The 17,215-nt window shown below is 36.3% G+C and overlaps 1 protein-coding gene across 5 annotated transcripts in view; it reads left to right on the top strand.

Annotated features, from left to right (window-relative positions):
- Nucleotides 1–10,167, top strand: part of LOC127868401 (transmembrane channel-like protein 7) — a 101,623-nt gene extending 91,456 nt beyond the window's left edge. For 4 of the 5 annotated variants that reach the window (XM_052410160.1, XM_052410161.1, XM_052410158.1 and 1 more), the window contains one exon: nt 8,208–9,546. In XM_052410160.1, the coding sequence (XP_052266120.1) occupies nt 8,208–8,282 (75 nt within the window). In that variant the 3' untranslated portion in view covers nt 8,283–9,546. Of the gene's footprint in view, nt 1–8,207; nt 9,547–9,801 lie in introns of those variants that run through there. The other variant, XR_008044110.1, reaches the window with a different exon arrangement.
- Nucleotides 10,168–17,215: the final 7,048 nt, after the last annotated feature.

The raw sequence follows: 17,215 nt of genomic DNA, 5'->3' as shown, positions 1-17,215 counted from the left end.
CACTGTGACCTTCAATATAAAAATGTTAAAGTTGTTATAACTTTGGTATGCTTGGACCTAGAGTCTTGAAACTTGACATGAAGGTTGGCCAGAACTAGTAAGTAACCACTGGACATTTCAAGGTCATTCATTTGAAGGTCAAGGTCACTGTGACCTTGAATGTAAAAATGTTAAAGTTGTCATAACTTTGGTATGCTTGGACCTAGAGTCTTGAAACTTGACATGAAGGTTGGCCAGAACTAGTAAGTAACCACTGGACATTTCAAGGTCATTCATTTGAAGGTCAAGGTCACTGTGACCTTGAATGTAAAAATGTTAAAGTTCTTATTTCATGTTATAACTTTGGTATGCTTGTACCTAGAGTCTTCAAACTTGAAATAAAGATTGGCCAGTACTAGAAGATGACCACTGGTCATTTCAATGTCATTCATTTGAAGGTCAAGGTCACTGTGACCTTAAATGTTAAAATGTTAAAATTGTTATAACTTTGGTATGCTTGGACATAGAGTCTTCAAACTTGACACGAAGGTTTGCAAGCACACTTAGATGACCACTGGTCATTTCAAGGTCATTCATTCTAAGGTCAAGGTCACTGTGACCTTGAATGTAAAAATGTTAAAGTTCTTATAACTTTGGTAGGTAAAAATGTTAATTCAAGTTCATATTTGTGACCTTAAATGTTATTGTTGTTCATGTATATGCATGCATTCAAAACATAACACAAGGTTTGCTCATGCCTTGAAAAGTACTTACATTTCATTTTGACCTTTGAACAATATTTCAGTAATTTAAGTATTGCATTGACAAAAACACGAAAGGTACTTTCCTGTCATTTAAATAAAAAATCCGGCTTCAATGCGGTCATCTCCGACCGCGGAACTCTTGTCTATATTTGTCTCTTTGTTTCAATGAAAGTGTTCGCAATTCGAACAGTTAACGAAACCCGGTCTGTAACCGATTAGACATTGCTTAGCCTTATTGTTAATGAAGTGCACATGGTAGCTGGCCAATCAGCATTGAGCTCGCTTACACATGACATTACCTTGTCGAATGAAACGTGAGAACGGGTGGAGCTATCGGATAATATTGGGTCATTCATGCGCAGATGTTGTATAATTTGAATACACATTTAATATCGCCGTCTGCCTCCAAAATAGCGACCGGTCGGAAAGTCGTATAAAGAGATAAGCAAATGAAACAAAAACTTGACAATACCCGTCAATAAATATTTCTAAGCTGACCACTGTTTATCTTTCTACCGAATATTTACCGAACTGAATTAAAGAGTGATAATTAAATAATTAGTTATATGGCGATAATATTACACATCTCTGCCGATTGCCGAATGGAATTGAACGGTGATAATTAATTTGTTTTTTACTCCCAAACTATCCTGAACGACAGCAGCGTATAAAAAATTTAATTAAAGGGATACGAGAAAATCAGGAGCGGTTTAATTGTATTTAAAGTCTAATTAATCGCATATGCATATGTCAAATAAATAGGCGACTCAAATAAATACCGGTACGCGCTTTTTTCATAGCTACGGTATTCTTGATATCCTTGAAAGAGCATTGAATTAAATGACGCAAATAACCGGAAAGGATAAAGTACTGACAGTACTGGTGTGACGATGCTTTTGAGAGGATAGATATAAAAGCATCAAGTTAAGTTTATCTACATCACCACAATTGTGTATGTTGGTACGGAAAAAAAATTTGGTACAAAAATTTTGCGGAAAAAATTTGGGTATGAAAACAAATTTGGGTACGAAAAAATATTTGGGAACAAAAAAATTGGGACCGAAAAAAATTTGGTACGAAAAAAAATTGGGTACGAAAAATTTTAGGTACGGAAAAAAAAATGGGGGAACGGGAAAGTAGTACCTGTGGGGAACTTGACCCACACTCGCACATTTTCGGCCCTTTCCGTCAAACATCAGATAAGTTCCTCGAAGGCAATAGTATGAATACACATTTCGGAAGCGGTAATGCGGTCCTACCTACGCGCGTCAAAATGTAAGCGAAATATGTACACAAGTCTGTCAGGAATGATTGAATTAACGAAGAAAATCGTGTATTGATGTAAGTTTTTTGAAGAAATGTGCAGAAAATATATTAAACAAGAGCTGTGTTTGTAAACACAATGCCCCCTGCTGCGCAGCTTTGAAGCCATATATTTTACCTTTGACCTTGAAGGATGACCTTGACCTTTCACCACTCAAAATGTGCAGCTCCATGACATACACATGCATGTCGAATATGGAGTTGCTATCTTCAATATTGCAAACTTTCACCTTGACCTTGAAGGATGACCTTGACCTTTCATCAATCAATATGTGCAGCTCTATGAGATACGCATGCACGCCAATGTTGAAAAAGTTATGGCCAATGTTAAAGTTTTTGGACAGACAGACAGACGCTTTATATTTGACATTTGACCTTGAAGGATGACCTTCACCTTTCACAACTGAAAATGTGCAGCTCCATGAGATGCACATGTATGCCAAATATCAAGTTGCTATGTTCAATATTAAAAAAGTTATGGCCATTAAAGTTTTCGGACGGACGGACGGACAGACTGACACACTGACTGACTGACAGTTCAACTGATATAGGCCACCCTACCGGGGGCATAAAAAGCAATGGCGATATTTTTCTCAGCCACATATTTGTTAATAGTTTGATATCACAAAATGAAAGTGAAAGTAGAACTGTCAAAAATGACAACCTGTCAACGTGTTGTTTTTGCTGGCACGAGAGGGCGATTACACTCAATGTGTTCACATTTTGACCATAGGCTTTGTCAATGACCTTTATAGTATGGGTAGCTTTGATATTATTTTTTGCTATCATGTAACTGCATGATTGTGTATATGTTTACAATACACAAAGCATAAATAATGATATAAATATACTGATTGAGCTTATAATAATCTAAGAACTATAGCCAGGTCAATTAAGGACTTAAACTACAATTTTGTGTCCTGATTTCATGAAGAAATGACCATGCATGTCCTAGATTTCAAATTCAAGGCCCTGGTGTGACACATTGGTAGCATTACCGTTATCTGTTACCAGGCTTATGAAATTAGTTTTTATCGAACTATCTAAGGAAATCTAAATCAGGCACTGATTTTTCTTGTTTTAATACAGTCATAGATCAGTTGTGGCCTCTGGGTAATGACCAATTTTTGCTTACTTGTCACACCCTTAAAACTTTCCACACGTCTATAATAGCAAATCTGGATTTAGGTTATCTTCAATGGTACATTTAAACTTTAGCTCTGTTACAAGAGTGCTGGTAAAGTCCAGTCACATATTTAAATCTAGGCCATGTCAAAATCAAAGTGTCAAAGACAAATGAAAGATGCGTTCATTAATTATTGTCCAGTTGTTTACTACTGCTGTATGTTTTTATATAATATGACTGATGAACATCATGTGAGGGGAATTCACATTATCATTGTATATCAGGTTTAGCAGCCTTTTAGATAACAAGGTATGCTAGTTTTCAATGTCGCTTCTGGGGATCAAACCCGTAGGGCTTTTAGGAAGATTCTGAAATTTTCGATCCCTCGAGAGCAACCAAACCAAAAATTAAGTCAAATATTGCCGACTCGGTTTTTTGAGTCGGTTCATGAGGGATAATGGAGCTCGATTGGACATTGTCGGCTCTGGTACTACTTACATGTACCCCGGGTACTCTTAAGTATACTTACATGTACCCTGGGTACTCTAAGTATACTTACATGTACCGCAGGTACGGTAAATAAACGTAATTGTACTCGGTCCATATTAGACTGTACCCGAGTTGTATTCGCGCCCAAAATCCGATGTCGTAAAACGCGCAACCGATTATCTTAAACACACTTCTCTTAAAAAAACACTGCATCAACATGCTTTTTGAGTATGTGTTCCGATAATATAGAGGCCATTCTACAGAAAATTGACATAAATGTGCAGGGCTTAACACTAAGGCACGTCCGAGCAACATTCACTGCCCGTACCTTGGTCCGGGCTAGCCAATGTCCCAGGAACATGCCCGACCGGTCGTGAGTATTTTGGGCGGGATTATATGTTCTATATCAATAAACTGCGTTTTAAATAAGCTTTTCAAAGATGCAAAAATCTTAATACAGTACGATCAGATGACAATTAAATCCCAGAGTGAGTTCGGAGACAACAAACGGATCGTATCTCGAAATAGATTCGGAACCCCCTGATTGCAATCAAAAAGAGGCCGACAATTCAGAAAATCCCCGGCGGTTTTCCTGGTAAAACACGTCAGTACCTATTTTTAAACGGAATGCCGCTAGACACGGTTTTTGATTGGTTTCCTCGAAGTGACGTGTTTTCTCAATGAAAATACGTTTGAAACTAAAAGCCGGGATCGCCCAGGATCATCCGGAATGATTGAAGGTATAAAACTCGACATTAACACAAAGTAACTATAAAATTAATAGTAATTTATCAATTTTAAATAATTATAATTTGATGTCATTATGGAAAAAATATTCCATCCTTTAGACGATTAATAAATCCATTTAGAGGAAGATAGAGACTTTATTTAGGTTAGAAGTGTTTTGACAATATTTTTTACGCAATTCAATAAGCAAAACTAATATTAATGGTCGATCCCGGCTTTTAGTAGAGAGTTAACCCTGTACAATTGTTACAACTACCGTAACACGTTATTTTGCTAAGATTCACTTACCATTTCTTGTAAGACGGTAACCCGGCAATCTATGTAAAAAAGGCTTTAACGTTCATGTCGTTGTTTAAGTTTGGCTTTACGGGTGGGGATGGGGGTTCCTCGGATACGAAAAGAAAAGGGAAGGAGGAAAGTAAGAGAAAGTATGAGGAAATAAAAAAACAAGAACATTTCTCCAGAAATGGCGTGAAGATTACAAATAGATGTCTTAAATAGATGAATATTGAATTCAATAGCATTAGTAAGGCAAGCTAATAAGAATGATTTAATCATAATTGCGCATCTCCAAGCACAAGAAAATACAAGTTGAATGATAAATATAAAGGATTTTATAATACTTGGGTCAGGGCACATGAAAGATTGGTCAGGGCTAGTAGGTTCTGCATTTACTAGCCCGAACGGGCTAGTTGAAAAAAAAGTTAGTGTTAAGCCCTGATGTGTATATATTATTATTACAAAAAAATAGTCGACAACGACTGATTTAGGGTTAAATTTCCCGGGTACATTTTAGTATATTTACCGTACCCGGGATACATGTAAGTATACTTAAGAGTACCCGGGGTACATGTACGTAGTACCCGAGCCGACAATGAACAATCGAGCGATAAACATCTCTCACACCCCCTAGCATCGCCTTTAGCAGTATTCAATTCTCAACAGGAAAGTGCTGGAGTCATTGATCCCGAGGGACAAGAAAAACAATTGATTAATGTTCGAAATAAAAAATTTGATAAATGACAATTCTATTATTTGAGCCAGGTCACAGGAAAAGCGCAGTCAAATCAGTATCCAATTAAATTATTTGTTATTGTCAGAAAAACGCTTTTAAGCAAACAGCTTTCAAGCGACTGCAGGCTGATCTAGATCCAAACTGGCCACACTCGCCTTAATGTCTCTTTTACTGTGACACAGTTCATTTAACTTTAAAATGATAAAAAGTACTAACACTAAGAAAGAGTATACAAACCAGTAAAGAGTTTGAAATCAATGTTGAGTTTCAGGACAGCTTGGTGATCTGCAAATCCCCGATGAAATGTTGATATCGGGTATCATAGTCATTCAATAAGTCGCAAAATGCTCGAATACAATTTATAAAGCACAATGTGACTTATATTGATAACTAAAAATACCAGTATGCCAGTTTTGCCGTGTCAGGCTGTTACATTCCAGAAAGTCCTTCATTCACATCGAGTATATATCCTTCGAATTCCAACTATTGTTGTCATAAGCGGAGATTTGGTGAATAAATAATTCATATATCCTAAATGACAGCTTCTAAACAAGCCAATTTATGCAGGAAGAAAGTTTTGAATCGAGACTCTCATGGTGGCGGCCATTGTTGAATGTTGAAACACGAACGACAACTCTGCTAGGAGAATGTTATCAATGACGAGCAATCTCCTACGCACTGGCGAATGCAAAAGGGAAGTAACTGAAAAATCGAGTTATCTCGGTCTTTTACATAGGTCGCCATTGTGAAAAAAAGATGGTTATGATACCTTGGACGATGCTGTTCGCATCGTCAAAAAGTGGAAAGGTTTGGAAAGTAACACACAACAAATTCAGTCGTGCCAATTTTAGTGGGTCGGTCGGGTTATGCCAAACAAAAGAATTTTTAAGGATGGCTTAAGGGCTAGGTGTTACTACGTATGTAGTGTAATAGGAGGTGGTTTAATCTTGCATACATGCAATGTATTGTGGCAACCTTTTTTAATTATGTATTTTGTAAATCCTGGTAAAAAAATAATAATTTGCTCAAGTTGAATAGTTATTTTTTTTTATCTTTATATGTTATCATAATTGATTAAGCTTTGTATTTATTTTTGTATTTTAACACTCCTGTCAGCATGTACTTATATAGATACAAGTCAAAGGAATTTAAAAGATATAGAATTATTTTTTGTTTGTTTATAATTAAGTTAATGAAAATTTTAAAATATATTTACATTAAACACATCACAATTTAAAAGTTTAAATAACCACATCTTGATTGTTTATGAAGAATATTTCAACAATTGAATCCAGCGAATGGTGAATCCAGCACATCCTACCAAGCAATCAATTTCCCTTTTTCCCTGTGTCACCTGTACAAGCCCAAACCTCATGATAAGGCACAGTTCCTAATTGTATACAAAGGTATTCCTTACCAATGGCTTATTGATATGAGCATCCTATGCCTGCATGATCTTGAGCCTGTTATTCACATTATAGAAGTAAGTAGAAGAAGTGGAACTCTGAAGACAAACACAAGTATTATTGTGATATATATGAAAGAATCAGGATTGTGATCCTTTTTGTCTTTTATGTGTTTGGAAGGGGCATCACATATGGTTGATGATGCAAACCTCATTGTTGGCTATGCTCATGATCACTGATAAAAACTATTGCTGGGTTGCCATGTACATATAACTGCTAATAACATATTGTTGGTTTGATCATTTACAATTGAACTATGGCTGGCTAGGCTATTGTTCACTAAAATAACCTTTGGTTGGCTATGCCAAAGTTCACTTTAATGATCTATGGTAAGCTATGCTCATGTACACTCAAAATGACATGTGGTCAGATATGCTGATTTAAGCTGAAAATACCTTTCTTTTGGGGTATGGACAAGTAGATTTAATTGACCAATGGGTGTCTATGCTCATGTTTACTTGAATTACCTTTGGTAGGATATGCTCATGTTCAGTTAAATAACCTATGGTTGGATATGCTCATGTTCAGTTAAATAACCTATGGTTGGATATGCTCATGTTCACTTAAACAACCTATGGTTGGATATGCTCAGGTTCACTTAAATAACCTATGGTTGGATATGCTTATGTTCAGTTAAATAACCTATGGTTGGATATGCTCATGTTCACTTAAATAACCTATGGTTGGATATGCTTATGTTCAGTTAAACAGCCTATGGTTGGATATGCTGATGTTCAGTTAAATAACCGATGATTGGATATGCCCATGTTCAGTTAAACAACCTATGGTTGGCTATGCCCATGTTCACTTAAATAACCTATGGTTGGATATGCTCATGTTCACTTAAACCATTTATGTTTTGCCAAGTCAAATTTTATTTCAATGACAAATGATTGGCTATGCTCATGTACACTTAAAAACCCTATAGTTGATTATTCACTTTAATGACCTTTGGTAGGCTATGCTGTTAACTTGAATGAAATGGTTGGCTCATCACATGTACACTTACACTCTTCTCATGTAAATTAAAATGACCTATAGTAGGCTATAAGTAATGTCATCTTAACTAAAGTATGGTTTGCTTTGGTGATGTTCACTTATTATATGACCTATTGTTGGTAACCCTCAAGTTCACTTATATGACTTAAAGCTTGCTACTCTCATGTTTTTATGGTAGGCTAAGCTCAAGTCCATTTAAGTGAACATGCTATTTCATTTGATGCCTAGATAGTTCCATACATATCTTTTGCTATGACATTTTGCAATTTTGCTGTTCACCTTGCTTGTGTCATTGACAGGAGGGCCAAGACAAGCAGTTTCTAGTTGCCAGACTACATGAGACTTTCGAGTTTGAAGCAGAAGTTTCAAGTTGAAATGGAACAATATTCTGCCTCCTGACACTGTTTCTAAAGAGCCTACAACTTCTTAATTTTTGCAAAAACAAAATCATGAAATTATCAATTTTATGGTTATTAAAAACAGGACATGTTAATGACGTCATGTTAACGAAAACACACTAATGATGTATGTTTATGTTTAGTATGTATGCTTTAGGAAAGATTTACTCTTATTACGAATAATTATGTCCTTAATATATAATTGTTAAAGACGATTGGCTCCCATGCTATAAATATGTGAAAGGCTGGATTGCTATGGTAATCAGATATGTACAGAGACATGTAGTCTTGTTTGTGTTATTGTTGTTATGCCCCCCTTCGAAGAAGAGGGGGTATATTGCTTTGCACATGTCGGTCGGTCGGTCTGTCGGTCCGTCCACCAGTTGGTTTCCGGATAATAACTCAAGAACGCTTAGGCCTAAGATCATGTAACTTGATAGGTAGATTGATCATGACTCGCAGATGACCCCTATTGATTTTCAGGTCACTAGGTCAAAGGTGAAGGTCACAGTGACCCGAAATAGTAAAATGGTTTCCGGATGATAACTCAAGAACGCTTATGCCTAGGATCATGAAACTTCGTTGGTTGATTGATAATGGCTGGCAGATGACCCCTATTGATTTTCAGGTCACTAGGTCAAAGGTCAAGGTCACGGTGACCCAAAAAAGTAAAATGGTTTCCGGATGATAACTCAAGAACGCTTATGCCTAGGATCAAGAAACTTGATATGTAGATTGATCATGACTCGCAGTTGACCCCTATTGATTTTCAGGTCACTTTATCAAAGGTCAAGGTCACGGTAACCTGAAATAATAAAATGTTTTCCGGATAATAACTCAAGAACGCTTATGCCTAGGATCATGAAAATTCGTAGGTAGATTGATAATGGCTGGCAGATGACCCCTCTTGATTTTCAGGTCACTAGGTCAAAGGTCAAGGTCACGGTGACCCGAAATAGTAAAATGGTTTCCGGATGATAACTCAAGAATGCTTATGCCTAGGATCATGAAACTTGATAGGTAGATTGACCATGACTCGCAGTTGACCCCTATTGATTTTCAGGTCACAATATCAAAAGTCAAGGTCACGGTGACCTGAAATAGTAAAATGGTTTCCGGATGATAACTCAAGAACGCTAATGGCTACGATCATGAAACTTCAGAGGTACATTGATCATAACTCGCAGATTACCCCTATTGATTTTGAGGTCACTAGGTCAAAGGTCAAGGTCATGGTGACCCGAAATAGTAAAATGGTTTCCAGATGATAACTCAAGAACGCTTATGCCTAGGATCATGAAACTTCATAGGTACATTGATCATGACTCGCAGATGACCCCTATTTTTGAGGTCACAAGGTCAAAGGTCAAGTTCACGGTGACCCGATATAGTAAAATGGTTTCCGGGTGATAACTGAAGAATGCCTATTCCTGGGATCATGAAACTTGATAGGTAGATTGATCATGACTCGCAGATGACCCCTATTGATTTGCAGGTCGAGGTGACCCGAAATAGTAAAATGGTTTCCGAATGATAACTCAAGAACGCTTATGGCTATTATCATGAAACTTCATAGGTAGATTGATCATGACTGGCAGATGACCCCTATTGATTTTCAGGTCACTAGGTTAAAGGTCAAGATCACAGTGACAAAAAATATATTCACACAATGGCTGTCACTACAACGGAGAGCCCATATGGGGGGCATGCATGTTTTACAAACAGCCCTTGTTATTTGTAGTATTTAACGGCGTTTTAGTCACATTGTTATTTATAGATTTTACACAACAAATGATAAATATAGTCACTATGTAAGTGATTAACATACTCCGTAAAGAAAGTTATTGGGCGTATACTGGAGTCGGTTGGTCTGTTACGCTGTGTGTGTGTGTACTTTGGGTCACAAACTTGTCTTTCAGTTTTCTGCGTATCAACATGAAACTTTCTGGATACAAATGTTTATAACAATAAAAAGGATATGCACTTACATTTCCTCTTCTTCCAATTATTATTCTTTTTTTCATTTGAACAACATATGTTTTCGAAACCTTTGTATCGATTGATAACCATTCTTAAAAGAAACATGATTTACAAAATTAAATTAATGGTAAGAGCGATTACATGCATTCTTAAAGTTTACATTACATAGGCATAACTAATAGGCTCTCAGAAAAACAATATTTTGGACCGGTTTGATGCCTATTTATTTAACTTTTTCGAATATTTTTTTATTAATGAAATAATCATTAATGAAATAATCATGATATAATTGTTGTCCTTATAATCAAGATGGTCTAGTTTAAACTGGCGTGTTTCCTTATAGTAATTTCGTCATGTGGCATACGTCACAAATTGCGTTATCGTTTGAATAGAAAAAATAGTATGGAATGCAAAATAAATGGCAATGTAACCAAACGTTATCATTTATTTGTATCATTAAATATTACAATGGCACATTGTAGTTTTAATGTGCTGCAATATGCATAAATTATTTGTTTGTTCAAAGTTGTTGAGATCACTCTTTTAAGCACATGCATTCTGCTGAACGGGTGTCAGACAATTCATCCCCTGGACAATTCATCCCCAGAATTTGATTTCCTTGAACATTTCACCCCCAAAGACAATTCATCCCCAAGACAATTCACCCCCATATTTTTATATGAGATTTTATTGTCATTTGCTTTTATCATAAAGATATATTCGAAAATAAGTTGTGAGCAGATGTTTTGGGGTTATAATTTTGACTTTGCAGCACAATTTTGACGTGAAAATAATAACAGTAGTATGTAAATGAAAGATGACATTGTGATTTTTGTCAAATGCAATTCAACCAATGTATTTTTCTATAAACTGTGTTACACCATATAAAATTGAAATAAATTAAGTATTTTGTATAATATTTGTGCATTTGTTTTAAATAATATTATAAGGTCCGTCTAGCGATCGGGAGTTCGTGGGTTGCTCTCTACTCGGGGAGCGTTCTCATTATCTCCTCCATAGACACCAAGTACTGGTTCATCCCAAGAAACGGACTCGATAATATCCATCTGCCTATAATGCTCGAAGGTTGCTTGGCAGTATACATAGATAGATAGGTTATTATTTTATTATTTAATTTAGTACTTGTCAAATATTGAAGTCGATTAATTAGTTTCATTAAATTCTTAGAATTTTACATTATCACAATTACTTATTTATTCATGTTAGATAGGATAATTAATGTAATAAAATATAATGTTTTAATTGATGAGAAAACCTTAATTGAAGAAAGGAAATTTAATCTGGTTGGGAGCCTGCCATTAATGAGTATTACAACCAAGCATTCACACCCCTGATGAGGCTTTATCAAAGTGTCAAAACAGATTAATCAAAGTGTCAAAACAGATAAACAAAGACTTCAGTTACACACATTGACAAATATTATGTTGGACTGGGCAATTCTAATACCTGGTTATACCTGTATTAAAAAATTCCATTTTTGTTCACCTGATATTTTGATTATTATTTTTAATTAACTGCCTGTAAAAATAAGTGTTTCATTAAAACAAATATTATTTTAATTCTTATTATCCATTAAGTTGTTGGATTTTCTCTCATTGAAGGATTAGTGATAGAAGTTGTGTTTTGCAATGTTGTGTATTGAAACATATTAAAATCTGAAAATATCAGTATTCATTTCAAATACAGTAATTCACACCATTTTCTGTTATAATTTTTAAAATGCTACTTATACTCGAGTACTTCATGATTTATTAAATCCACTATAAAACCGCTAGTATGGTCCTACTAAAAATGTTTGGAAATGTAATTTTTTTTTTTTACAAAAATTGTACTCAATTCAAGTCCACTTCAATCATACAGTACCGGTATGTTAACTCATTCCGTACTACAGCCTTATCTCTAAGCAACCCCTATCAGTAACAGCCTTATCTACCACTAGATAATCAGTACCCTCATCAGCTCTGAATGCCTGACAGATTATCTGTATATCGTTAATGAACCTTTAGTGGTGTGAAAAAGGTTGTTTTTGGGTGTTGTTACTTTGTTGACTGATTATGTGACTAATATTTTATTAATATATTTCCCATTTAAAAATAAATGAATTATGAAAATTTCGAAATCTTGCATAACTTATCAAATAAAAAACATTGGATTATTTCCAAAAATAATGTATCCAATATCATTATTATTTATTTATACACTTTTTACAAATATGACTGTTTTAATGAATAAAAACAATCTTAATAAAACAGAAAAACATAATTAATTATTTAATGACATAAAAACAATAATAAGATATTGATAATAATAAAATCAAACATCAATAGATAAAAATGACAGTTATGTACCAATTGCAAGTAATTTTATGAAAAAAAGAAAGAAATTCTAATAAAATCAAACATCAATAGATAAAAAGGACAGTTATGTACCAATTGCAAGTAATTTTATGAAAAAAAGAAAGAAATTCTGTCCCGCCCCCGTTTTTTTCATGGGAGGGGTTTTGTCCGCCCCCTATGAAAATGACGGGAGGGGTTTTGTCCGTATTCCGTGAGCTTCGCCATACCGGTCTAGTTTTATTTAATTAAAATATATCGGTTAGTTTGATGGAATCAATAATACTCTGGTATTTATAATGACTCTGTTGAATGTTATTACTTGTTATGCTACCCCAAAATTTATTTTGGGGGGAGCATATAGTCATCGTTTCGTCTGTCCGTCCGTGTGTCCGTGAGTCTGTGTGTCCGTTTGTGCACAATTTTTGTCCGGGCTATTTCTCAGTAACTAATGACCGGAATTCAATGAAACTTTATGGGAAGCTTCACTACCAAGAGGAGATGTGCATATTATCAGCGGGTTCTGGTCGGATGATTTTTCACAGAGTTATGGCCCTTTGAAATTTTCCATTAACTGTACATATAGTGCAATTCTTGTCCGGGCTATTTCTCAGCCACTAATGGCCGAAATTTAATGAAACTTTATGGGAAGCTTCACTACCAAGAGGAGATGTGCATATTATCAGCGGGTTCTGGTCGGATGATTTTTTACAGAGTTATGGCCCTTTGAAATTTTCCATTAACTGTACATATAATGCAATTCTTGTCCGGGCTATTTCTCAGCAACTAATGACCGGAATTCAATGAAACTTTATGGGAAGCTTCACTACCAAGAGGAGATGTGCATATTATCAGCGGTTTCTGGTCAAATGATTTTTCACAGAGTTATGGCCCTTTGAAAATTTCCATTAACTGTACATATAGTGCAATTCTTGTCCGGGCTATTTCTCAGCAACTAATGACCGGAATTCAATGAAACTTTATGGGAAGCTTCAGTACCAACAGTAGATTTGCATATTATCAGCGGGTTCTGGTCGGATGATTTTTCACAGAGTTATGGCCCTTTTAAATTTTCCATTAACTGTACAGTACATATAGTGCAATTCTTGTCCGGGCTATTTCTCAGCAACTAATGACCGGAATTCAATGAAACTTTATGGGAAGCTTCACTACCAAGAGGAGATGTGCATGTTATCAGCGGGTTCTGGTCGGATGATTTTTCACAAAGTTATGGCCCTTTAAAATTTTCTATTAAAAAAATCTTGTCCCCCCAACTACTGTGCCCTCAAGACGTTTCCTTTTATCTGAATATATAGTGCAATATTGTGACAAAAAAACTTTGGGGAGCATCACCGGTCTCCGACAGTTTCTTGATGTAAGTTGTTTTCATTTCCCATAATGTTGATTATTTAAAAAATGTATATATAATGAAAAAATGAGAAATTTAAGCTCTTAATATGACATGATTATAAATTGTCTACTGCATGACTCAATATTATTTATCTGTATGCAGATCTAATTTATGTTATTGTGAGAGACTTAGACTTGCAGGAACCACCTGCCATGGGTGGACATATAAATGGGCGTGTTGTGTTCATTTCCCATGTCTGCTAGGACCATAATTTTTAATTAAAATGACAGTTTCACCGAGCTGCAACCTCTGCTAGTGTCACCTTTGTTGTTAGAATAAACAGACACATGGCATTCCAAGGTGAGCAGGGATGCTCCATATAAGGCAAAAGTTATAATTAGAGCTGGTGTTAAGGGGCCATTCTTGAACGTCGATTGGTTAGGCCTAGAACTCATACATATTAATTATTTTAATTTCTATTGCAAGTCGCCCAACTCTTCAGTGTACTTAGAACCTTGAAACAAGTAGGTTTTTAACTCATGTGCTAGTAGACTCTGAAACTAGTGGGTCTGGCACGACTTTTAATCATTAGCAATCAGATAGCAATATGCAGTAAGTAATATTTTGTTAGCTCATAATTGTTAGTTTTATGAGAGAAATAGTTTTCCTTATCGAAAGTATTCCTAATATTTTATCAGTAAATTTTTGATATCTTAATAAGATTAGATTTTTTGGTAATGGGCAGGAAAACCACACATAATTTTATATGTTAATTGATTGATTGTATAATTGTGATCTGTGTGAATGTACAAATATGTATTCATGAGATATTCTTTGTATCATGACCTATACAACCTTTGTTTAATCATGTATTTTTTATAATGCATGCGTCTGATTGAATGTTGTATTATGTCTAGGTAACTTTGTTATTTGCAGATAACCGTCTTAACGTCTTCGAGTCTTAACGTCTTAACATCTTCGTCTTCTGCACGTCATTTAACATATGTTGGCGTCAATCAATAAAGTGAGGAATTTTATTATCAAAGATGCGTGTGTTGCTTCGTCTTCTAAGCCCCCAAAAGGTGATCGCGCCAGGAGTTGTGTCTCTATACTCCGCGTCACAGTTATTGCATAATTTAAAGTTACGCGAAAGGAACTTGGCAATTATCGCATAGGAAGAGTTACTGCGTAACCCCTGTTTCCTACAGTTATTGCATAGTCTGTGAAAGACATATTGCAACATGGATATAAGTGAAGACGGGGAGGTAGAGTTTGCCGGAGACCGTCAAGAAGCCAGTGCGGATAAAGCCACTTCAGACAAAGGGTCTTCGCGCAGCAAGACGAGTAGCTGCAGGAGACGCCGTGCCGAGCTTAAGCTCGAACAAGCCAGACGGCGCCAAGAGTTGGAACGCCGGCGCCTAGAAAGCATTCGAGCTACGACAACAGATCGAGATCCAGGACCTCGAAGATCGTTTGGCCAACGCAGAGGTTGATTCGACGCCTTCAGCCTCATCCGGATCCGGACAATCAGCATCCAGTTAAGTCGATGCCACAAGGACAACGTTGCCACATACAGCTGTGAACAGTGACATAAAAGTGGAGGAATACCTTTCAGGACTTAAAAAAATCACCAACAACTTCCAAAACTGAATTATTAACATTCTCAGGGAACCCATTTGACTATTGCAAATTTCTTTGTAATTTTGAAACTAACATTTAGTGCAGAGTAACAGATGATCGACTTAAATTAAGTTATTTGATTCAATTTTGTAAGGATGATGCAAAACGTGCAATTGAGGATTGTGTGGTTTCTCCCTTAGATGGATATTTAAGGGCTAAAGAAATTCTTCTCAACAGGTATGGTAAGCCTCACTTAGTTGCTAGGTCGCATGTTGAAAGTTTGATTAATGGCCCCAGCATTCGATCTAATGATGTCAAAAGCCTAATGGATTTCTCACTTGACATGGAAAAATGTGAAATAACACTTTCACAGTTGGGTTATTCGTCTGATATTAATAACACGGAAAACTTGTTTAATATTGTATGGAGACTGCCCACACACATCAGGTCAAAATGGGTTGAGCATGCAAGTAATTTGATAGAACAGGGAACAGAGCCCACATTTAAAGACTTGCTCCGCTTTATTCAACAGCGGGCCCGGGTAGCTAACACAATGTATGGCAAAGATTTTGCATGTGAGTCTAAGCAGACGATTCCTCGGTCAGCGGTCAGTTCTAGGTTACATCAGGTCAATTCTAGGGACCGTGGGAAAGTTGTTACATTATCAACAGCAGGTAGAGAGGGCCAGGCACGAGGTAGTAATGGGTTTAAACAGGGGCAGTTTAGGCGTTTATCATGTGTGTATTGTGAAGAGGGCCATAAATTGATCAACTGTGACAGGTTAAAAATAATCAATGTTGATAGTAGATTAGCTGTTGTGCGAGAGAATAGGATGTGCGAAAATTGCTTGAACTTCAAACATAATGTTAGTTTGTGTAGTCAGTGTGAAGTAAGTAATTGTGGGGAAAAGCACCACACATTATTACATAGACCCTTGCCTGTAGATAACCAGAACCTGGTAGGCCGCAGTAATTGCTGCACTGAAATTGATGTCACCATACCTAGTAAGGTAATTCTACGAATTGTACCTGTCATTGTGCAATACGGCTTAAAGAAAGCGGATACATATGCCTTACTAGATGAGGGTAGCGATGTAACATTGTGCAGCATTTGTCTGGTTAAGAAATTAGGGGCGAAAGGTATTTCTCGCCAATTCACCATTACCACGGTGAACCAGTCTGCAGAGCAGCGAACTGGAGTAGAAGTGCAACTTAAGGTAAATTCTTTAGATAATAAGGAATGCCTCAATATTAGGAAAGCCTGGTCAGTACCAGAGCTACCTATATGGGTGGAGTCTCTACCCACAGAAAAGAATATAGGTTAGTGGAAACACCTTGCAGGTATCAAATCACCTCAGGTAAGTTCTTCCAAGGTGGAGTTACTTATTGGAAGTGACTGCCCTTTCTGGGTTGAAGAAGAACGACGGGAAAGTAGGGGTGATCCTTATGCGATACGGTCTCCCCTTGGCTGGACAATATTAGGTCCAACAGGTAAGGGCATGTCTTTTTTGTGGCAATGTTAATTTCCAGCGCAGTGCAAACATCCAGGATCAGATTGAAAGGTTATGGACATTTGATTTTCCGACTGTGGCTTGGACAATAAAT

This window comes from Dreissena polymorpha, chromosome 2 (assembly GCF_020536995.1).
Source record: "Dreissena polymorpha isolate Duluth1 chromosome 2, UMN_Dpol_1.0, whole genome shotgun sequence".
In the NCBI taxonomy this organism is placed as follows: Eukaryota; Metazoa; Mollusca; class Bivalvia; order Myida; family Dreissenidae; genus Dreissena; species Dreissena polymorpha.
Note: the sequence above shows the minus strand (reverse complement) of the source record. Positions and strands in the feature narration are given on the sequence as shown.